At 51.9% G+C, this 23,570-nt stretch overlaps 1 protein-coding gene across 3 annotated transcripts in view; it reads right to left on the reverse strand.

The window, feature by feature from the left end:
- The window catches only part of SNX29 (sorting nexin 29), a 611,246-nt gene that overhangs the window by 495,514 nt on the left and 92,162 nt on the right, over positions 1 to 23,570 (reverse strand). For all 3 annotated transcript variants that reach the window (XM_055409515.2, XM_088833007.1, XM_055409516.2), the window contains one exon: positions 21,028 to 21,110. In XM_055409515.2, the coding sequence (XP_055265490.2) occupies positions 21,028 to 21,110 (83 nt within the window). The remainder of the gene's footprint in view (positions 1 to 21,027; positions 21,111 to 23,570) is intronic.

A 23,570-nucleotide genomic window follows, 5' to 3' on the forward strand; every position in this document is an offset into this window, starting at 1 on the left:
ACAGAGAGAACTCGGCCAAACTCGCCTCTCCGGCATGATCGCTGCACTTTGGGGAAATGTGACGAGACCAGGCGATGAATCTGGGGGCGGGGACAGGAATCTCTGGAAACACAGGTGGCCAACGTCGCCATTTTTAGTCTATTGCTAACTTTGCTATTGTTGTTGTTTAGTCATTCAGTCATGTCCAACTCTTTGTGACCCCATGGACTGCAGCCCGCCAGGCTCCTCTGTCCATGGGTTTTTCCAGGCAAGAGTACTGGAGTGGGTTGCCAGTTCCTGCTCCAGGGGATCCTCCCGACTTAGGGATTGAACCAGCATCTCGTGCGTCTCCTAGGTTGGCAGGCAGACTCTTAACCACTGAGCCACCATGGATTGCTAATTTATTACCTGAAAAAAGACATCTGTGTTAAGTGATCAGTGCTACTCAGAAGAGGGGGAAAGAAAGAAATATCTAATTTAGACTCAAGGGTCAAAATTCATCATAAATTCATTAATGGACTTATTCCCAAAATACTCTTTTAACAATTTATTGACTAGAGACATATTAATACATCTTTTGTTACCCAAACATTATTGATCAGAGACAGTTCAGTATTCACTTATAAAACAAGTCACCAGCCACAGGCATTAGTTTCTGCAAAAATCCCCTGGTCTACAATGTGTTAAAACTGGATTATTCGTACAGTCCGGCTTCATACTGGGCTTGATTGCGGGTCTAACTGTGAAGAAAAGTGTTCAGTGTGTTTCTCACATTTTAAGGATGCAGGCTGACTTCCTGGAAACTCACAGTAAGCCTCCATTCCTCCCTGGGTTGACTGACTAGGAACACGGCACAAAGAAGCTGTGATAAAATGCAAGCAGGTTCAAGTTGGAGCCAGTCAGACACGCCTGCGGGAGTGGAACCAACCACATTCCCGACAGACAGGGGATGCGGTACCAGCCTTTGCCATCCTTTCTAGGTCCTTCTACTTGGCGTAATCATTCCTTGGCACCTATCTCTGCAAGGCAAAGAAGGCTCTGGCAATAAAGCCAAGGGTCACCAACTACTTTCATCAAAGACCTTCACAGAGAAAGTTAAGAGATTTCCATAGCAAATGGTATATCACCTATTTGTGCACTACAAAAGTCATTCCTGGGACTTCCCTGGTGGTCCAGCGGTTAAGAATCCACCTTCCAATGCGTGGGATGCAGGTTCGATTCCTGGCTGGGGAACTAAGATCCCACACGCCACAGGGCCGCTGAGCCCACGCCGCAACTACTGAGTCTTCATGCTCTGGAGCCCGAGCACCACAACGAGACAAAGCCCACGCGCCACAACAAAGACCCACTGGAGCCAAAACCAAAACCAACAAAGAACAGTCTTGAATACAGCGCATGAAAATGATCCCAAACCCAGAGCTAACCCCGAGTGACCATGGGTGAAGCCACTTGGCCAGGCAACTCAGGTGACAAGAACGTTCCCAAAAGCGCTGGCCTCAGAGATCTCGGGGGAGGGTGACGTTTGTGTCTGGGGTCCAGTGAGAAGATTCTCCTGTCGCCTAAGTGCCCACAAGCATCAAGCGACAGCTTTATTTTCAAACAAAGCATCTAAGGGTCAGAAGGTCCAGGACCAAGGGGCAGCCACAGTTTCAAGGAGACCGGTTCTGATTCGGGGCTGCCTCCTCTGCGGGGAGAGCCTGGCTCTCAAGATGAGGGTTTTCAATTCTAGGAGACGGAAGTGAGGGGAAGTTATTTTCCTCAAGTATATTTCATCTTTTTACCAGTAAACGTTAGAAGGGCCCTCATCACACAGTCAGGCCTCTAGGAATGGATGAATCAATTAATGATTACAAGAACACCATGGAGAGACGATAAATGGAAAAACAAGGATGCATTAAAAAGACATCAAGGGACAGCTGTGACTAACTCAAGTCGCCAGTATAAAATGATTAAAACTAATTAGGGGTCAACTGTTCATTAGAGGGAGGAACACATTTAATAGAGAAACCAAAGATCCTGAAAGACAAAACCGGGGGGAAGCTACCTTAGGATGTCTCAATTAGATAAGGAAAAAAAAAAACACGAAACAGCAGAGCCTTGAGCAAGGAGAACAGGAGAGGCTGCCGCCTCTGTCAGCCCAGAAAAGGGCTCGGGACACGCCACGCCTCCCCACCCTAGCGGAGAGTGATAGAAAGCGACGAAGCGTTCACTCAAGACGGTGGGTCAAGAAGAGTGCGGAGCGGCAGAAATGGCAGCTAAAAGATGGAAAGAGTCCGTTTATCCCGGGAGGAGCGGGGCTGGGGTGGAGAAGGGTGGGCCGAGTCCTTCAGTCACAGACGTGTACTGCACTCACCATCTGAGGTCACCTTCTTACAAGGAGAGTCCTAGACCTGCCTCTGTGTGGCCAGCATCTCCTGCCTGGACCAGCCACTGCCCTGCCGTCTCCCTGGCCCTCCAGCCCCTCCCCCCGATCAACTCTTCACCCAGCGGACACAGGTCAGATCGAGTCCCTCCCCTGCGCTAAAGCCCCTGATGGTTCCCCATCTCATTCAGAGTAAAAGCAAAAGCCTCCCCACCTGCCCTACCCTCACCACCTACCGTCCAAGACTGATTCTGCTTAAGCCACGCCCAGCACCCTCCTACCTCAGGGCCTTTGCACGGGCTGTTCCCTCTGCTGGGAACACCCCTCCTCACTCCATCCAGGCCTTGACTCACAAGTCCCTTATCAGATGGATCTTCACAGACGGCAGGACCCAGCAGCCCCTCTGGCCACTCTCTGGCACAGCCCCTCTGTGCTCTTGTTCAGTTTCATTTTGCTCCAGACAGACCCTCACCTGACACACATTTGTGGTCTCCACGCTCCCCCTCTGGGACGGAAGCTCCATGTTTCCTGCTGGGACAGTGACTTCCCCCCCAGAGAAGACCTGGCAATGTCAGAGACAGTTTCAGGTGTCACAGCTGGAGCGGGGTACTGGCACCAGTTCCCTGTGGAAAGAGGCCAGGGATGCTGGTAACACCCTCCAGCACACACGACAGGGAGTAATCTAACTCAAACGAAACTGCGTGGAGGCTAAGGTTCCTGTCCTAGAGTCCACATGGCGCCTGGCACACGGGAGGTCCTCAGTAACTATCTGCTACACGGATGCGTCATGGGAGTCGCTCACCCCACAGATTCAGGCACCTGTCCTGACTGTTCTATCTCACCAAACACTCCCAACAGATCTGGGGGGGATGGGTTAGTGACCCTGTTTTACAGGAAAAAAAAAAGCAGCCTTAGGAAAGTCACTGACCTCTGATCATACACCTAAAAACAGCCTGAAATCTCAGTGTCTCTTCCCAAGCAAGAGCTTGGAGGGGAACTGCCAAGTCTCTTTCCCTGCCAAGTCCATTTCCACCCGGAACAAGGCCCCCCACCCTGCTCTCACCCCATCTCTCCACCCCCAGGAGAGAGGTGACTGGTCCCACTCCAGAGTCCAGAGGGGGAACTGGGCCAGCCCAGCTCAGCACCCGTGGGGTCTCCCTCTCTCGGGGGCACAGCCACAGCCCACCCACCATGGTGTACACTCAGGAGCCGTCGCCATGGGGTCCCCACCTGACAAACAAATTCAGATGGTGCTTATACAGGCCCACCTACCCACAGGCTTAAAGCTCTGTTTCACAATCAGCTTGATTTAATAACAAGCTACCATTTTGATCTGCATCTCTCTGTCTAGAAGAGGTGACATCTGAGCCGAATCTTAAAGGATGAGGAAGTGCTACACAGCCCAAAAAAGGGAAGGTGGGGGGCCCGGGGCAGGGGCAGTACGCCCCAGGCAGCCGGGGCAGCACAGCTGGCATCAGTGTGTGAACCTGGCCATGTGTGCGGAGACCTGGAGCAGCCCAGAGCCGCCAAGACATGGTGGCATCACTGCAAAGCGCTCGAGGATGGTCATAGGCAAGCGCCAGCTCTGTCCCTTTGACCCCCAATTCGGCCTGACGGCTGTGGGCTCCCAGATGTTGAGCCGCAAAGCTCAGAACCCTGCAGGGGGAGCCGGGGCTGAGACGAGACAGGAAGGGAAACTTCGCTGTGCCCAGCAGTGACCTGTTGAGGTTTTTACCCCTTCTGTCTATGGGGTCACACAGAGTCAGACACGACTGAAGTGACTTAGCAGCAGAAGCAGCAAGTGTATCAATACACAAAACAAAAAATGTCAACAGTAATTTTTTAAGTTGATGTTTAAGCTCCGGGGCGGGGGTGGGGGGGAGTGGGGAGGAAGTGGAGCTGGAGGGGGGAGTGGGGAGGAAGTGGAGCTGGAGGGGGGAGTGGGGAGGAAGTGGAGCTGGAGCGGGGAGTGGGGAGGAAGTGGAGCTGGAGGGGAGAGTGGGGAGGAAGTGGAGCTGGAGGGGGGAGTGGGGAGGAAGTGGAGCTGGAGCGGGGAGTGGGGAGGAAGTGGAGCTGGAGGGGAGAGTGGGGAGGAAGTGGAGCTGGAGGGGGGAGTGGGGAGGGAGTGGAGCTGGAGGGGGGAGTGGGGAGGGAGTGGAGCTGGAGGGGGGAGTGGGGAGGGAGTGGAGCTGGAGGGGGGAGTGGGGAGGGAGTAGAGCTGGAGTGGGGAGTGGGGAGGAAGTGGAGCTGGAGGGGGGAGTGGGGAGGAAGTGGAGTTGGAGGAAGGGAAGAGTTGGAAGAATCTGGGCACAACCCATACACAGGTTCCCCCTCCGGTTCACTGATCAGGCCCCCAAGCTGAGCGAGTGGCTCCTCACAGGTGGGTGTTATTAGCTCCTTTCAGAAATAAGGAAAAGGGGTCCAGGGAGGGGAATGAGTGGGCCCGGCAGGGCCAGGGCTGTAGGAGCTGGGGTATTCTCACCGCCCCTCTCCTTTCAGGACACAGCCCAGGGTGACTGGTTCCATCCACGCCCAGCCAGGCGACCCCCACCTTCGAAATGGCCCCCACCAGCTCTCCTGGCGGCAAAGCTGACACTTCAAACGGGTGCAACTGGTGCCTCATTGGCTGAGCAAGAAGCCTGTTTGGATCCGACGTGAACCGCACCGAGCTCTTACATAAGCTGCAACCAGGCCAGGCTGAGAGAGAGGACAGGAAGCTCAAGTTCAAAGACATCCTAGCTTAGGGGAGAGGAGCTCCCTCCTTCCAACATGTGTGGACAAATGAGGAGTCGGAGTTGTTAAGGGTGACCCTTGCGGGGATCAACCAACCTCTACTGAAAGGAGAAAACTCAAAAGGAAAAAAATAGAACATCATGTGTGGCTCAAAAAAGAACCGAGAGGACGCTGAGACCAGGAGCTCACAGCTGCCCCCAGCTTAACTGCAGTTGGTGGGGGGAGCTTTGCAAAGGCAGTGAAAGTCACTCAGTCGTGTCCGACTCTTTGCAACCCCATGGACTATAAAGTCCATGGAATTCTTCAGGCCAGAATACTGGAGTGGGTAGCCTTTCCCTTCTCCAGGGGATCTTCCCAACCCAGGGATCGAACCCGGGTGTCCTGCATTGCAGGCGGATTCTTTACCAGCTGAGCCACAAGGGAAGTCCTGCAAGGGCAGTGCCACCTCCTAAAGCACTGCAAGAGACTCCAGGAAAGGCCCTGGGGAGCGGGTTGGGGCGGGGCTGGGGTGAGGCTGCAGGCACACGGCCTCCCTGGACGAGCTCCTTCCGCCCAGACCGTCCCTCCCATGGGGGTCGCGTTGGAGGTGGAGTGAACAGGGCAAAGGACTGAGCAGCAGCAGCCCCATCTCCCCCACCCTGAGGGTGGGAAAAGCCCGTCCAGACTCGGCTGCCCCTCTCTGGGCCCTGTCCGCCCCTCCTTGTCCAGGCTTCCCTCACTCCCACCCCTGCACCCTTTCTCCCTCCAGCGCCCTCTCCCCAGCGAGCCCCCGCCCTTAGCTCATCTCCTCCACTGTCACCAGGTTTCCCCTTGCTGTTTGAGGAGCGAGGAAACAAAGTCTGTGGCCCCACCCCCAGTGAGGTTCCAGGCCTCTGTGGCTCCAGGTAAGAGGCTGAAGCTGTACTGCTGATCTAAAACTCGGATTAGGATTCCCCGCTTCCAGGAAGGGGGGGAGCTCTTGCAGGGTAAGGGTAGGGGAAAGTCACCGTGGAGGTCACACACAGGTAACAAAGAATCCATCACCCCTGGGGACGACGCAACTGCCTTCCTTTCCCCCTATGCAATGGCTCTTTGCTTCAGCATTTTATTTTTCTTGTTTCTGTATTTAACGGCCACTGTTACTCCCCTGGATTTTCAGCTCCCTGTGGGCAGTGTCTGTGCAACAGGAGCTCCCACCGACGAGGTCCTGAGCTCACTGGCATCAGGCACTTCATCTGTACTATTCATCTGGTCCACGCGACTCTGATGCTGGTTCTCTCACGATCTGCACCCGAATGACGGTGACCCTCAGGCACAGGGCCTCTGAGGGCAGAGCTGGGCCACTGTCACCTGGACTCCCCAGGGCCCGGCATGTCACAGGTGCTCAGTAAATCTTTGTGGGCTGAATATCAGATGAATGAAGAATGGAGACATGTCTAAATCCCATCCTCTCCAGAGGGCGGGGAATATAGGTATGCACACAGCTGATTCACACCATCGTTCAGCAGAAACCAACACAACATTGTAAAGCAACTATACTCCTGATTTTTAAAAATAAATAATTTTTTTAAATAAGTGAAATGAATTCCATCTGGAATGTTCCAGTTACCAAGTCAGGCACTGAAAGTCTAATAGACAAAATTCAGTGGGAAATTTCCCCGTGCAAGAAACCTGCCCAGCTTGAGGCTTTGTGTCACCTATACCAACTAGATCTGGGCCTCCCAGGCGGCACTAGTGATAAAGATCCGCCCGCCAATGCAGGAGACGTAAGAGACGCGGGTTCAATAGCTGGGTCGGGAAGATCCCCTGGCGAAGGACAGGGCAACCCACTAGAGTATTCTTGTCTGGAGAATCTCCATGGGCGGGCTACAGTCCTTGGGGTCACAAAGAGTCAGACACGACTGAAGCAACTTGACATGTACACACCAACCAGATTCACTCCGTGTGGCTGCACAACCAGCGTAGGGGCTGCTGGCCCACCACCTCCTCCTGAAACTGCACTGTCAAGCCCTCACCAAGGCAGTGGGGGGCCTGGCCATCTCCCTCTGAATCATTTACTATGTGCTCTCCAAGCTGCCCAGTGTTTGGAACCGCGTTGCCAGGCAACCAGCCAGACCTCCTCACCGATACTGTGAATCCTTTCCCACAATAGCCAGGAGGAAAAAGGACCCGCTCAGCCAGGCCTACTGACAACTGAGGATGTTTCTCTTGCCCCCTCTGTCCGGGCCCAAGATCAGAAGTGGGGAGAAGTCAAAAGGAAGCGATCGGGTTGATTATCTGGGCTTAACTCTCCCCTCTACCTATCACTCCCAGAAAAGGAAAAAGAAGGCAATGATTGGGATTCAAGTGCTGAATAATATCCCTGGATAATCAATTATATCTCATGAAAAATAATGACAAGGAGAAATATTTACTCATTAGCTGTATATTGCATTTCAAAAACACAACCAGACACCTAATCCAGAAAGTGACTGGCAACCTACGGCCACAATTGTGCTGACGGCAAATAGGATGTTCTGTGAGCACGTGATGTTTCCCTCTAGAAAAGACCATTGCCCCCACCACCCCCGCACCATTAAAGTAGGGCACCAGCGCTGGACACGGGAAATTGAGCCAGCAGCAAGCCCTAGAAAGAAAGCAGGCGAGAGGCAGGCAGAGAAAGGGCCAGAGCGCCCCCTGGTGGCTCCAGGGCTGCTCTTCCTGCAACCGACAGACAGGCTGAGCCTGGTTTCTTGCAACTTCCCAAAAATCATCATATATTCAAACAAAGAAATAAATTCGAGGGCAGAAACTCATTTTCAAAAGAGGAAGTGAAGGAACGCAAGGCTGAGATGAATGCCAATAAGTATCAACTGAAGGAATTTTCAATTACCTTCTGGGGAAACAGCACCTGGTAGCTCAATGGTAAAGAACCCGCCTGCAGTGCAGGAGGCTCGGATTTCATCCTTGGGTCAGGAAGATCCCCTGAAGGAGGAAATGGAAACTCACTCCAGTGTTCTTGCCTGGGAAACCCCACGGACAGAGGAGCCTGGCAGGCTACACAGTCCATGGGGTCGCAAAACAGCCAAATGAGCTGCACTTGCTGGGTGTGACCGTCACTGCGGCTATCGGGCTGGGATCGTTTATTCTGGTAACTTTTACAGGTGTTCATCCTTATGCACACTACAGCCCGCCTAAATCACCTTCAGTGCAGAGGTGAGAGAACTAAACAGCTCCCCAGTGCACAGGCAAGAACAAACGCTTTCTGGGATCTGTCATCTCGCTCAGGTTCATTTTTAGCCTGTTTCACTCCCTGAATCATGCAGGAGGCAGGTGGTTTAAAAACAACAACAACCAAAAAAAAAAAAAACTTCTAAAATAAAAATATGGCTCCTGGAAAATAGCCCCACTGCCTGTTCAGGGTTTCTCATCCTGGGCACCGACATTTGGGACTGCATACTTCTCCACTGTGGGGCCTGACCCGCGTGCTGCAGGGCATTTGGCAGCAATCCCTGGGGATCACCCACCAGATTCCAGCAGCATCCGTATCCAAGCCATGATGACCAAAATCGTCCCCAGTCATTGCCAAGTGCATTCTAGGGGTTGAGCTCACCCCCGGCTGAGAACCACTGTCCTATCTCATCACACACCCATTCCCTCTCTTTTTAAGATTTATTTCTTTGTGGCTGTACTGGGTCTTTGCTGCTGCACACCGGCTTTCTCTAGCTGCAGTGAGCAGGGGCTACTCCTCATTGCGGTGCACGGTTTCTCCTTGAGGTGGCTTCCCTTGTTGCAGAGCACGGGCTCAAGGCGCACAGGCTTCAGGAGTGTGGGGCTTTGTCGCCCCGACATGTAGGATCTTCCCAGACCAGGGATCAAACCCGCGTTCCCCACGTTGGCAGGTGGATTCTTAACCACTGGACCACCAGGGAAGCCCCACACTTCCATTCTTGAGGCCACTGGCCTCACAGAAAGAGTACACAGGTTCATCTCCTCTAGAGGAAAGGGGAGATTGAGGAGGAGATGCCACAGGAAGGCACCCCCAAGGAGCCTCTGCAGGAAGGACAGTGTCGGGAAAACAGAAAATCAGGTCTGTTCACCTGCAGGTCAACAAGAAGGTCCACTGTTTTCAGGATGACTAGCCAGCAAGGTACCCCTTCAGGATGTTAACAACAAAACAGCACCTTCCAGACAGTGTGCATTTAATGTCAAGCACTCTTCCTAGTCACGTTATGTTTCGTTTTTCCTATCAAGGTATAATTTACATAAACCATCTTGAGCATTTTTCACGGATTCATTCGTTGAATCCTCACGACCCCGTGAGACATGCGCGATTAGCAGAGATTCATTTTCTACAGAGGAGAACACAGAGCCCTGGACAGGTTAAATAACTCCCCACTGCTAATCTGAGGAAGGAGGTGGGTAGGAACACAGTCGGTCTGGCCGGAAGGATCGTCAGGAAGCAGAATGATGATACCAAGATTATGAAGGTTGTGGCAGATGCCAGGCGCAATTATCACAAAGTGCTCTTACTTCTTTCTGAGGTCTGCAATCCTTTGAAGGAGAGTGATAAAAGCAAAGGAACTTCTCTCCAGGAAAATTCACAAAGGAGCACAAATACACAAACATCATTTTGCACACAACTGCAAGAGGCTTCCGAGGTCTCATCAACTATCTATGGGCCTCCAAGAAGCTCCTAAACAATATCGCCTAGGCTCTGGGCTAGACCTCAGAAGAATCCTGCAAGCAGGTAACATGACTTCCATTTCATGGATTGGGAAGCCGAGTTCAGAGAAGGCAAGGCATTAGCCCAAGGTCACACAGCGCTCGAACAGCAGCGCTGTGATCTGCCTGACTCCAGCATTCCTTCCACCCCGAAAGGCCGCCTTCACAGCAATCCATCTACCACCACCCACACCAGGGTACTAGAAAAATAAGGGATGCACAGAGACAATGGATGCACACGTATGAACTACCAGGACTGATGATGGAAACTTGGCAGTGGCCATGGAAAGGCTGCTGGCCTCTCAGAATGAAAACCTGAAGGTGACCTTTGCCTCTCATAAAGAATGCTGATGCTGCTCTACACATTCTGGAAGACAGCGTCGTTTCAAAGCAGTCTCCAGGAGCCTGGGCCCACTCACACTTCCCACATCGACCAACACCTGGCCCAGAGTCGAGAAAGTTGCAGGCCAAATATCAGAGCCAGTGTGATCATGGATACCAGCTCCTGCAGCCAAAGGTCACTCAAAGTCAATGCAACAGTAGACACGTTTGCAGAGGAACCAGTCAGCGAGGGGAGATGCACACGCCTGCCTTGCCATCAGGACAGCCCAGGAGACCAGGCCTGATGCTGGAATCATCCGGACTTTGACAACCCAGTGCTGGAATGGCTGCAAAAGGGGATGTGAACATCATGGCCCTTTTCCTGGAACAGATGGCTAGAAGTGCAGGGAGTCCCTGAGGGTGGGCTCCTCTGCTTTAGAGCTGGGGAAACTGAGGCCCAGAGAGGCGCAAGGGCCTGCTGCTATCGGAGCTGGAATCAGAACCAGGTGCTCCCGACTCCCAGGCTGGTGCTCCGTCTGCCCCGGCTGCCTCCTCCCTGATGCAGCGGGGAAAGGGGCAAACAGTCACGCCCTCCTCCACTCCTCAGGCAGCTTCATAGTTCCGGGTTTTTCCCGAGGACCAGGCGGGGGCTGCAAAGGTGATGAGAACAGATGGATGCTTGTGCTTGAGGAACTCACTTTCAGTTCATTCCTACCAGAGCCTTTGTGATTTTTCATGTGTTAGAACGAGAATACACATCCGTGCTTTCCTTCCCTCAAGCCTTCAACTAAAGGGTCTTTTACTATTTGTTTGTTTTCGGCCGTGCTGGGTCTTCACTGCTGTGTGGGCTGTCTCTAGCTGTGGCGAGCAGGGGCTGCTCTCGAGCTGTGGTGCCCGGGCTCCCGTTGTGGTGGCCTCTCTTGCACAGGGCACAGGCTTTAGGCGTATCGGCTTCAGTGGTTGCAGCTGCAGGCTCAGCAGTCGTGGCGCAGGGGCTTAGCTGGTCCATGGCATGTAGGATCTTCCCGACCAGGGATCAAACCCCTGTCCCCTGCCTTGGCAGGCAGATTCCCACCCACTGTGCCACCAGGGAAGCCCAACTAAAGTGTCTTTGAGCAGCAAGTACGCGGCCGGCAGGTTTCGGCACTGGGGACTGGAGGAGCCAGCAGACAAAAAGGTGGGTGGTGAGAGGCGGGTGACGGAGCAGGCCCTCAGATGGGCGGCCAGGGAAGGGAAGCCTCTCCCACGGGGTCATTTCCACAGACCTGAATGCTCTGCTTGAGGGCAGAGCATTCCAGAAGCTGCAAGTGTCCAGGGACAGCAGTGGGAGAATGCTGCTTGAGGGCAGAGCAGACAAAAAGGTGGGTGGTGAGAGGCGGGTGACGGAGCAGGCCCTCAGATGGGCGGCCAGGGAAGGGAAGCCTCTCCCACGGGGTCACTTCCACAGACCTGAATGCTCTGCTTGAGGGCAGAGCATTCCAGAAGCTGCAAGTGTCCAGGGACAGCAGTGGGAGAGGAGCCCAGGCTCCCCCAAGTCCTCGCAGTGGGACCTTCACCACAGCCTCCGCTTCCCAACTACAAATTGAAGCCAACACCCCACTTTGCAGGAGTCCTGAGAAAACTGAGTGATAGTATAGACAGACTGGTTCACAGCTGGAAAATAAACGGGGAGACAGCCACGTTATTTGGAGAAGGAAACGGCAACCCACTCCAGTGTTCTTGCCTGGAGAATCCCACGGATGGGGGAGCCTGGTGGGCTGCCGTCTATGGGGTCACACAGAATCGGACACGACTGCAGTTTAGCAGGGTAGCTAGCCACACTATTAATCTTTTCCAGGCCCTCCGTGCAAGGAGATCTGTAGTTGCCCCCAGAAATAAGTACGAACTTACAGGTGGATCTGGTATCTGAAGCCTGGCAGGCATCAGCTGGAAACAACGAGCATGAAAACATGAGACCAGAGTCAAGAATCCTACGGGTCTAGCTCTGACTAAGGTTGAGAGCGTGTGCCTCCCAGGTGGCTCAGCGGTAAAGAACCTGCCTGCCAATGCAGGAGATGCCAGTTCTATCCCTTGGTGGGGAAGATCCCTTGGAGGAGGAAATGACAACCCACTGCAGTATTCTTGCCTGGGAAATCCCAAGGACAGAGGAGCCTGGTGGGCTACAGTCCATGGGATCGCAAAACAGTTGGACATGACTTAGCGACTAAACCACAACAACAGGATTTAGAGTGTGGACACTTGGGGCTACTGAATGGGCTCAGAGCCGATCCCCAAAGAGGATCCCCAAAAAAGATTTTGGGAAGAGCTGGTCTCCCTGGGGCCTGGGGTGACACCATCGCCCAACGCCTACACACGGTGAGATGACATTGGACGTCTCATTGAGTCTCTCACTGTCCCCCATCCTTGGCCACATCCTCGGCCTCCACGGGCAATGACCCGACTCTGAAGAACCAGAAAAGCAACGCTCACCACCTATGGAAGCTTCTCCACACAGGAGAAGGCTCCGACCCCACACAACGCCTGGTTCAGGGCTCAGGTTTTATGCCTTGGGATGTTAGTGCATTTAACCCTCCAATCGACCCAAAGAAGCCAGCCTAAGTGTCTTCATTTTACCAATGAGGAACCAGGGCCCAGAGAGTCTGGGGAAAAAGGAAAAGAAACCAAGGGACTTCCCTGGTGGTCCAGAGGCTGAGACTCCATGCTCCCAAGGTGGGTGTCCCAGGTTTGATCCCTGGTCGGGGAGCGTGCTGCCAACTGGGAATTTGTATGTCACAACTAAGACCTGGGGAAGCCAAACCAGTAAATATTTATGCAAGAGAAACACAGCTGGGAAGTTCCTGGAGCTGGGGCTTGACCCCAGGACAGAAGCTCCAGACAGGCCTCCTACCCCAAGCCTCTCCCACTGTCACCCTTAACACATCTGTCTGAACTACGGGTGTCAGCGCCCCGCGCTCAGGGCACCCGCTAGCCGCTAGGCACTATCAGCGCTTGAGAAAGTGAGGATGGCAGAGTCAACTGCATGGCACCAGGGAGGCCCCTCAGGGTCCACTCGGGAGACGAAGGGGTGCCAGGAAGGAGCAAGGCAGGCACACAACTCAACAGTCTGCGCTCTGCAAGAACGAGCGGCGAGAGTCACGTGGCTCCTGCTTCAGGCCCCCCGCTGACGTCCTGCCGCGCTGGGGGTAAAACCCGGGTCCTCCGGCTCTGCTCGCCCCCTGACCTCCGCCCAGGCACCGCCAAGCCCGGCCCCGGCCCCGCGTCCTGCAGCCTGTCTCCCGAGAGAGACCTTCCAGAGTGACGCACCTGAAAACAGCACCCCCCATGTCTGTCCTGCCACTGGTCTGCTGAGTCCCCAGCCCAAGACTCTGGCCTCGTGCTCGGCCACTTGCAGGCCAGGAGCATCGCAGTGTCTGTCAACCGGTCAGGGCTGGCACAAAGAGGTTCTGAACGTACGAAAGAAAGAAATCTATCAAATAGAAGAAGAATGGGAGGAAGGAAGGGAAGAGAGAAGAAAGAAAGGGACAAAAGCAAAGTGCACTTTTTCTTCATCCAGAAAAGCACTCTTCAAAAGTTTGCCAAGAGGGCAGACCATATGTTAAGTGCTCTTCATCATTCAACCAACCCGTCAGGAGGTTGGGAGGAAACTGGTATAAGTGATGGATTGTGTTTCCGGTACTGACTGAGGTGATACCATTTAATGAGTATTAATCATCGTCATAATTATTACTGACCACCAAGAGCCCCTCCTGTGCCATCCCCATGAACCACGCTTGCCTGTGAGTTCCTCAGCATTAGTTAACCCTGCTTGCCACCACACAGACTAACGCACGCCCGGCCAAAGCAGAGATGCCTGCCATTTCAAAAACACTCCTGGGGTCTGGGTCAACCTCCATCATGACGGTGCTGTTGCACGGCGCTTCTCTCTTGCCCACCGCCCCCATCTGGACCCTCATGGACCCCAGACTAGGATCTGAGGACCATTTAATCTAAAATTCTGTTGAAACACTGTTGCCAGAAGTTCAGTTTAAAAGAATACCAAAAGTTAAATGGAACTGCAAAGTAGAAAACGGAATTCTATTCATCAAAAAATTTGGTGTCTGGAGTAAGTCAGCTTCAACAGCAAATGATGACAAGGTGGAAAGCTATATTGTGCCAATTCTGGGGTGGAATAAGAAGTCCTGCTGGGTATGTTTAAAGGCCTTGGAGGTGAACCACATGGATTTCTCACGTCCAGGTTCACTTCAAAAATGTATGATGATTTTCTTCTGTGTCCATTCCAGTATATTAAGCAAACTCTTTTTCTATTTACCCCTTCAAAATAAGGTCATACTTCGATCCCATAAAAGAGAGACAAAGACTTCTGAGATATAGGTGGAGAAAAGAGTACGGAAGTTAAAAGGATTTGAATAATAATTAAATAAATTAAATATTTGTTATTTCAGGAAGATGTGAAAATGATCGCCTCTGGCTTCCCTCGTAGCTCAGTTGGTAAGGAATCCACCTGCAATGCAAGAGGTCCCGGTTCAATTCCTGGGTTGGGAAGATCCGCTGGAGAAGGGACAGGCTACCCACTCCAGTATTCTTGGGCTTCCCTGGTGGCTTAGCTGCTAAAGAATCCACCTGCAATGCAGGAGACCTGGGTTCAATTCCTGGGTTGGAAAGATCCCCTGGAGAAGGGAAAGGCTACCCACTCCAGTGTTCTGGCCTGGAGAATTCCATGGACTGTACATGTACAGTCCATGGGGTCACAAAGAAATAAGTTGGACATGACTGAGCGACTTTCACTTTAAACTTTTCAGGTGAAATTCCGGGAACCATCTACAGTGAGGGGAGTGGCAGCGGTCCTGAGTCCTGAGCAGGGAAAGGTGCAGGGGGGAGGGGGAGGAAACTGCAGGGCGAGTTCCTGGACCATCCACCAGGTGGCACATGGACCCAGGACGGGGGACGTCAGCCGGGACGGCGGGAGCGTTCGTGGAAGGGGGCGGACGGGGAGGCTGAGAGGCAGCGACGCGCAAAGAGGGGCTGGTGTGAACAAGGGGTCGGCGTGGCCAGTGTCACGGCCCCACTGACCCTCGGGGTCTCAGCACGTTTGAGCGGCAATAACAGGACACGGCAGACCGGGCGACTGATGAACAACAGAAACGAACCCCTCACCGTTCTGGGGGCCGAAGTTCAAGACTGGGGCACCAGGGTGGGCAGGGGAGGACCCTCTAACAGGGTGAAGCAGCTATAACGCGGGCCGGGGGTCACCTGGTGGGACGTCAGGGGGATGTCCAGGGCACAGAGTTGGGGCTCCTCTGCCAGGCTCCTCTGGGGTTCGTGCGAGTCAAGCGTCTCCTCCGGAGAGGAGTCCAAGCTGCTTCACATACGTACATGTATGCGTGCATGCTCGGTCCCTGCAGTAGTGTCCGACTCTGCAACCCCATGCACTGTGGCCCACCAGGCTGCTCTGTCCATGGGATTCTCCAGGCACGAATACTGGAGTGAGCTGCCATGTCCTCCTCCGGGGGATCTTCCCCACCCAGGGATCGAACCCACGTCTCCTGCATTGGCAGGCGGGTTCTTTACTGCTGCACCACCTGGGAATTACGTCTCTCTCAAATTCATATGTTTTGACTACATTTGGAGGTAGGAACTTTAAAGAAGCAATTAAAGCTTCTTTATGAGAAGAGACACCAGGGATGCACGCTCACAGAAAGAAGGCCGTCAAGCCAAGAGAGAGGCCTCACCAGAAACCAGACTGCCGGCGCCTGGATCCTAGGGGACTTCCAGCCTCCAGAACTATGAGAAACACACTTCTGCTGTTTATGCTGCTGGTGTGGGGTACTTTGTTAACAACAACCCTAGCAAAGTACAATAATACTCCCTGGATACCCAGACAGACTAGCTCTCTTTTTTTTTTTTGCAATAACACAGGAGGCAGGGGCGAGATGGGACGGTACAAGTCAAAAGCACCCACGCTGGCAAAACTTCTAAGGGTTCTGACCTCTCGTCTGGGACACCCACAGGACAGACAACAATTTCAGTGAAGGTTCCCTGAAACTTACAGCCACCACCGCAAAAACAGAACCCCCGCCCACCACACACACCCTCATCCCCCACAAACCATGCTGCTACTGGGCGTCGAGGGTCAAAATGTGGACGTAGTGAAGTGTTTCTTCACAGATGCACGCTGTAAACTCTGGATTTGCCAAAGATACAAAATAAGAAAACCGGATTTACACTGTTAGAAAAGTGTAAGACTGGGCTTCCTGGGGGGCTCAGTGGTAAAGAATCCACCTGCCAATGTAGGAGACAGGGGTTCTATCCCTGATCCGGGAAGATCCCATATGCCGTGGAGCAACTAAGCCCGTGAGCCACAACTACTGAGCCTGTGCTCTAGAGCCCGGGAGCCGCAAGCACTGAGCCCGTGAAGCCCTACAGCCCGTGCTCCGCAACAAGAGAAGCCGCTGCAGTGAGAAGCCCACGCACCGCAACTAGAAAGCCGTTCCCACAAAGCAACGACGACCGAGCACAGCCAAAAACAAAAATCAGTAAACTTATTGTTTAAAAAGCGACAGCTGCTCAGCTGTTTGACTGTTTGCGACCCCATGGACTGTAGCCCGCCAGGCTCCTCTGTCCAAGGGAAGGTGCCTTTCCCTTCTCCAGGGGATCTTCCCGACCTGGGGATCAAACTCAGGTCTCCTGCATTGCAGGCAGATTCTTTACCATCTGAGCCACCAAGGAAGCCCTTTTTCTATTTAAAGCGTACAACTAAAAAATAAAAAACCAGTCTAGACCCCTGCCATCAGCATAAGTCAAGTGCATTCAGAGGCATGTCCTTACTGAAACACACAGGCCAGCATCTTCCTCAAAGTCAGAAGATGTCTGAGCAGACCCACAGACCACGATCTCTCTTGACCCTGAAGAGTAGCTGACAAAGCGCATCGTGTCTGAGATGGCAGGACCGCATCCCAGGGTGCAGGAGACCCATGTGAAAGCACACTGCTGGGTACCCTGGGGCCGGGCGGGGTACAGAGCATCAAGATGTTTGTATCCTTGCTAATGGTGCCCAGGGCGAGGCGCCAAGGAAGTCTGGTCTTCATGCCCTCAATCTCGGCATCACCATTCTTCTCAAAACAAATGTAAATGAGGCAAAAACTGGTGTGATTCAGAGCAGATGCACTGGGGGCCAGAGTAAGGTCTCAGCCCTCATGTCACAGTGTGACCCGCAGAGCACCGCAGGTGCCAAGAAGACGAGGCATCACACAGGCAGAGAATTCCTCTGCTTCCACTCACCCCGGTGACTTCTGGAAACACATTAATACCTGCCTTTAGCACCGAGATGGTGCTGGCACCATTCTCATCCTTAGACAGGCAACCACGTCCAGGCCAACTCACTAGCACTGGCTCCTTTTCATTGTGTTTATTTTCACAATTACCTGCTATTCAAAGCAACTAAGAGTGGCTCTCCCCAGTACAGTAATCACATAAAACTCCATTTCTAGGACTTCCCTGGTGGCTCAGTGGCTAAGACTCCACACTCCTAATGCAGGGGGACCTGGGCTCAATCCCTGGTCAGAGAACTAGATCCCACATGCCACACCTAAGACCCAGCGCAGTCAAAAATAATCAAATTCTTTTTAAATAAATAAAAGAACATTGGATGCCCCTCAGACTCCACTCTTCCTTCCTTAGTGCAAGTCCCTCAGTCGTGTCTGACTCTTTGCAACCCCATGGACTGTACAGTCCATGGAATTCTCCAGGCAAAAACACTGGAGTTGGTAGCCTTTCCCTTTTCCAGGGGATCTTTCCAACCCAGGAGGTCAAACCGGGGTCTTCTGCATTGCAGGCGGATTCTTTACCAGCTAAGCTACCAGGGAAACCCTCTTTCCTTCCTTAGCCATAGGGTCATTTTGGGGGGAAAACGGGATGGACATGTTGTCTCCTGAGTAACCGGGGAGGCCTTGGGACGGATGTCAGCCACACAAGTGGGAGCCTGTGTGCACTTTCTAGGAAGGGGCCTTACTGCTTGGGGGAGGGGAAAGGTTCATCTTCTTCGTGCCAGAGACCATTGCATTGTCTGGTGATGAAGGCCATGGGTCTCTTCTCAGAAAAATGTTTTAAAATACATAACATAAAACACTCAAGATTACAAAGGAAATTGATTATGCTGAAATAGAATTACCAAAACTTAAAAAAAGACAAGTGACAGACTAGTACACAGGAGTTTACATTTTCTCATTAAAAAACTCTATTTTCAAGCAGAAATGACATCGTGAGATCTTTTTCACATCACTGTTACAGGAGCCAGTGACGTCTATCACTCGCGTGGCTGAGACTCCTAAGGTTTCTATGATCCGCTGCTACTTTCATCATTAAAGAAAACGCAATCTAAGCATCCATCAACAGATGAGCGGACAAAGATACACACAAACACACACACATAGAGACACACACAGACATACATACACACACACAGACACACACAGAGAGAGGAATATTAGTCAGCCATGAAAAAGAATGGAATTTTGCCATTAGAAGCCACACAGATGGACTTAGAAGGTACCACGCTTGGTACAGAAAAGGACAAATACTGTATGATATCATTTATATGTGGAATCTTAAAAATAAAACAAACAGATGAACACAGAAAATGAAAAGCAGACACAGAGGACAAGCTAGAGGCTGCCAGTAGGGAGAGAGCGTGGGAAGGGAAGCAGCACAAATGGCGGTGGGTGAAATAAACTATGGGACACGCTGCACAGCACAGAGACTGCAGCCAACACATCGTAATAACTTCATACCCAACATAGCCCATACAAATTTTGAATCCCTGTGTTGTACACCTGGAACTAATAATATTGTAAACAATACTCCAACTAAAAAAAAATAAATTGAGGATTTCCCCAGTGGTCCAGTGGTTGAGAATCCTCCTGCCAATGCAGGGTGCATGGGTTCGATCCCTGGTTGCCACAGGGTAACTGAGCCTGGAAACACAACTGCTAAGTCCACGCTCTAGATCCTGTGCTCTGCAACACGAGAAGCTTGCGCACCGCAATGAGAGAAAGCCCCCATGCAGCAAGAAGACCCAGCACAGCCAGAAACAAAGCTAATTAATTTTTTTTAAATGAAGGCAATACTGAATACTAAATTTCAGGCAGAGGCTAGAGGAAAAAGTTGTAATTTCTTTTCCAAGTTCAGACCCCTGAATCCTACCTAAGGAAATGGAGGAAGTTTCTCCTTTGCCCCCTCCTCATTCCTAATACCTGGGATGAGAATGAGATGGCTGGACCTAAAACAGCCATTTTGGACAACGAGGCAAGACAGAAGAAGCCCTGCTCTCTGATGACCATGGAGCCACACACTGGCCCAGCCTGCCTACCTCTGAACAGAAAGATGATTTCTATCATATTAAGCCACAGCTGGTTGGTATATTCTTTATTATATAAAGACACTCAAACCTAACCTTTCATCAAGAGCCTCTTGATGAAAGTGAAAGAGGAGAGTGAAAAAGCTGGCTTAAAACTCAACATTCAAAAAATAAAGATCTTGGCATCCAGTCCCATCGCTTCATGGCAAATAGATGGGGAAACAACGGAAAAGGTGACAGACTTTATTGTCTTGGGCTCCAAAATCACTGCAGATGGTGACTGCAGCCATGAAATTAAAAGACATTTGCTCCCTGGAAGAAAAGCTATGACCAACCTAAGCAGCATATTAAAAAGCAGAGACACTACTTTGCCAACAAAGGTTCGTCTAGGCAAAGCTATGGTTTTCCCAGTGGTCATGTATGGATGTGAGAGTTGGACTGTGAAGAAAGCTGAGTGCCGAAGAATTGATGCTTGAACTGCAGTGTTGGAGAAGACTCCTGAGACTCTTGGATAGCAAGGAGATCGAAACAGTCCACCCTAAAGGAAACAGTCCTGAATATTCACTGGAAGGCCTGATGCTGAAGCTGAAACTCCAATACTCTGGCCACCTGATGCGAAGAGCTGACTCACTGGAAAAGACCCTGAGAAAGATGCGAGAAAGACTGAAGGCGGGAGGAGAAGGGGACGACAGAGGATGAGATGGCTGGATGGCGTCACCGACTCGATGGACATGAGTTTGAGCACGCTCCAGGAGTTGCTGATGGACAAGGAGGGCTGGCAGGCTGCAGTCCATGGGGTTGCAAAGAGTCGGACACGACTGAGCGACTGAACTGAACTGAAACCTAACCTTAATTGCTGTACCTTTTCTGAGCAGTAAGGTTGTCAACAGGTTGCACCTGATCATTAGCAACCTTCACTCATCTTTGAGAGACACAGTTTCCCTTACGTACAAAAGTGATTCCTCCAGGGATACAAAGGAAACCCAACTAGAAACCTCCTCTATAGCTGACAGCCTTGAAGGAAGCAAACCCCGAAACCTGGAAGGACATAAGTTTCCCTCGGCCTCCCTGCTGCTTCACCTCTGTGTCCTTTACAGCAGGGGTCCTCAACCCCCAAGCTGGTACCAGTTCAAGACCTGCTGGGAACCGGGCCACACAGCAAGAAGGGAAAGGCACTGAGCGATCGAACCTTCCTCTAGATTTACAGCCACTCCCCATCGCGCACATTACTGCCTGAGCTCTGCCTCCCATCACATCTGCGGTGGCATAATAAAGGTAAAGTGCCTGAATCCTCCAGAAACCATCCCTGACCCCTGGGTAAATGGGAAAATGGTCTTCCATGAAACTGGTCCCTAGGGGCATGAATGTTGGGGGCTCCTGCTTTAACAAAACGATGCATGAACCCAAGTATCAGATTTCACAGCTCAGACAGCTTAACGACCACATACCACACTTCAAGTCCACAACCAGGCACCCACACACCTGACTTCATCCCAGACTCTGTGAAGTCCGCGGTCATGCAGGAGCCAGCACAAAGGCACTGCCTCCAGGATGTGCAGGCCCCAGGGATGGCAGACGCTGCCCAGAAAGTACTTACTAACTGTCATGGACTCTGGCACCGAGGCAGAAGGTAACAGGCTGCTCAGAGGACTCTCCTGGCCTGGAGGACTGGCTTCCACACTGGAAAGGCAAGCAGAGGGAAGTTAAGAGTCAGCCACTTAAAACACACCACCTCAACATTCAAACAAATGCAGCAGGCACTGAGCTCGTTCAGATTTCCCGACTCGAAGGAAGGGAAGGCGGCTCTTTGAGATCACAGTCCATTCTATGTGTGGATTCCGTATCTGGAAATTCACCTGCTCCCTGAAGTTTACCTGTAACCCCAAAACTCCACACTCTCGGGGCTGACATGGTCATCAGTGAACATATACGTGCATGCATGTGTGCTCAGTCCCTTCAGTCATGTCCAACTCTTTGCAACCCCACAGACTATAGCCAGGCAGATTCCTCTGTCCATGGGATTTTCCAGGCAAGAATACTGGAATGAGTTGCCATTTCCTCCTCCAGGGGATCTTCCCAACCCAGGGATTGGACCAAAAAGTCTCTTACATCTCCTGCAGGCAAGTGCTACAATCCCTGGGGTTGCAAAGAGTCGGACATGACTGAGCGACTGAAATGAATTGAAACCTAACCTTAACTGCTGTACCTTTTCTGAGCAGTAAGGTTGTCAACAGGCTGCACCTGATCATTAGCAACCTTCACTCATCTTTGAGACGAGTGCAGGCAAGTTCTTTACACTAGCGCCCCCTAGGAAGCCCAAAGTGCTGTCTTGTTCCTAAACACAGGACTGTGCGGTGCCTCTTGGAGGAAACCTGTGTGAGGCAGCCTCTATTCAGCCTGATGGTGCAGTGTGCTAAAGAACCCGCCTGCCAATGCGGGAGATACAAGAGATGCAGGTTGGATCCCTGGTACAGGAAAATCCCCTGGAGGAAGGCACGGCAACCCACTCCAGTATTCCTGCCGGGAGAATCCAATGGACCGAGAAGCCCGGTGGACTACAGTCCATGGGCTCGCAAGAGTCAGACACGACTGAAGCAACTCAGCACACACACACACAACGACAGTGCTGTTGGTCATGAGTTCCCTGTCAGTGAATCAACAGTGGATATTAAATGAGATGTCTTTAAATAGGAGCAGACAGAAAACAAAGGTACTTACTGATCCACTGACCAAAATGTGACCAGACGTACTCCTAGGGACCCAGGAGCAATGGCTCCGGCTTGAGAGAACACAACCACCAAAAATAATGAGAGATGACTGTGTAGTTACAAAGAATTTGCAACATGGAAAAATAATACTTTACAGCATTCATGAAACAGCTAGGGGAATACCCAGTGGCCCATATAGTCAAAGCTATGGTTTTTCCAGTAGTCATGTACAGATGTAAGAGCTGGACCATAAAGAAGGCTGAGCGCCAAAGAATTGATCCCTTTGAACTGCAGTATTGGAGAAGGCTTTTGAGAGACCTCTGGACAGCAAGGGGATCAAACCAGTCAATCCTAAGGGAAATCAATCCTGAATACACTGGAAGAATCGATGCTTCCTTCGGGTGACACCAACCCTTCCTGGCACCGCACTAACTTGTACAGTACCTCTCAGAAAGCAGGGCAAGACTGGAACACCAAGCACGGGTGGAGGTAAACAATGCCCTCGCCCTGGAGCCAAGGCTGAAAATGCAAACACCGTACCTCAGAGACACCAAATTAAAGCCAAGCAGAGGAGGAAGGAGCGAGCAGTAAGGACAGCGGGGGCCACAGTGACGCCAGTGGCTCCTCAGTGCCCACCTCAGCTCTGCCGCCCAGTGACTGAACAGCTCAGCTTTCCCTCGAGGCACTTAGCTTTGGGGGGGGAAATACTGACGTGGTGCCTGCGTGCTAAGTCACTTCAGTCATATCTGACTCTGTGCGACTTCATGGACAGCAGCCCGCCAGGCTCCTCTGTCCAAGCGATTCTCCAGGCAATACTGGAGTGGGTAGCCATTTCCTTCTCCAGGGCATCTTCCTGACCCAGGGATTGAAGCCCCATCTCCTGCACTGCAGGCAGATTCTTTATCACTGAGCCACCAGGGAAGCCCTAGGCACTTCACAAATACATGATACCAAAGTGGTTCCAATATTATGTATGTGTGTGCTCAGCTGTGTCTGACTCTTTGCAATCCCATGGACTGTAGACCACCGGGCTCCTCTGTCTACGGGATTTTCCAGGCAAGAATACTAGAGTGGGGTGCCATTTCCTACCCCAGGTTTAAATATTACATAATACTAAAACTGTGAAGTATAATATTAAAATTGCCCAATGGTTTATCATCAAATATTAAACCAAGTAAATTATGACAGTGGAAGTACCTAGCCATGGCCCCCGAAGTAGGAAAAGCAAAGGCGGCATGCAAATGAAATGTGAGCGACACCAGGTCTCAGGCCTGAGACCCTTGGCCACTTGGTGCCCTAGGATGTCAGACCAAAGTTGAACTGAATTCTGTGATGTGAGGCCCTGCCCTTCAAGCCCAGCAGAGGGACTTTCGAAAAGAAGGCAAGGCAGAGCTGTGAAGAGGACAGTCCAGCCCCAGAGGTGCTGGGGTGG

The sequence above is a fragment of the Moschus berezovskii genome, chromosome 27 (assembly GCF_049115385.1).
Source record: "Moschus berezovskii isolate FMDL1 chromosome 27, NW_MosBer_1.0, whole genome shotgun sequence".
Lineage (NCBI taxonomy): Eukaryota > Metazoa > Chordata > Mammalia > Artiodactyla > Moschidae > Moschus > Moschus berezovskii.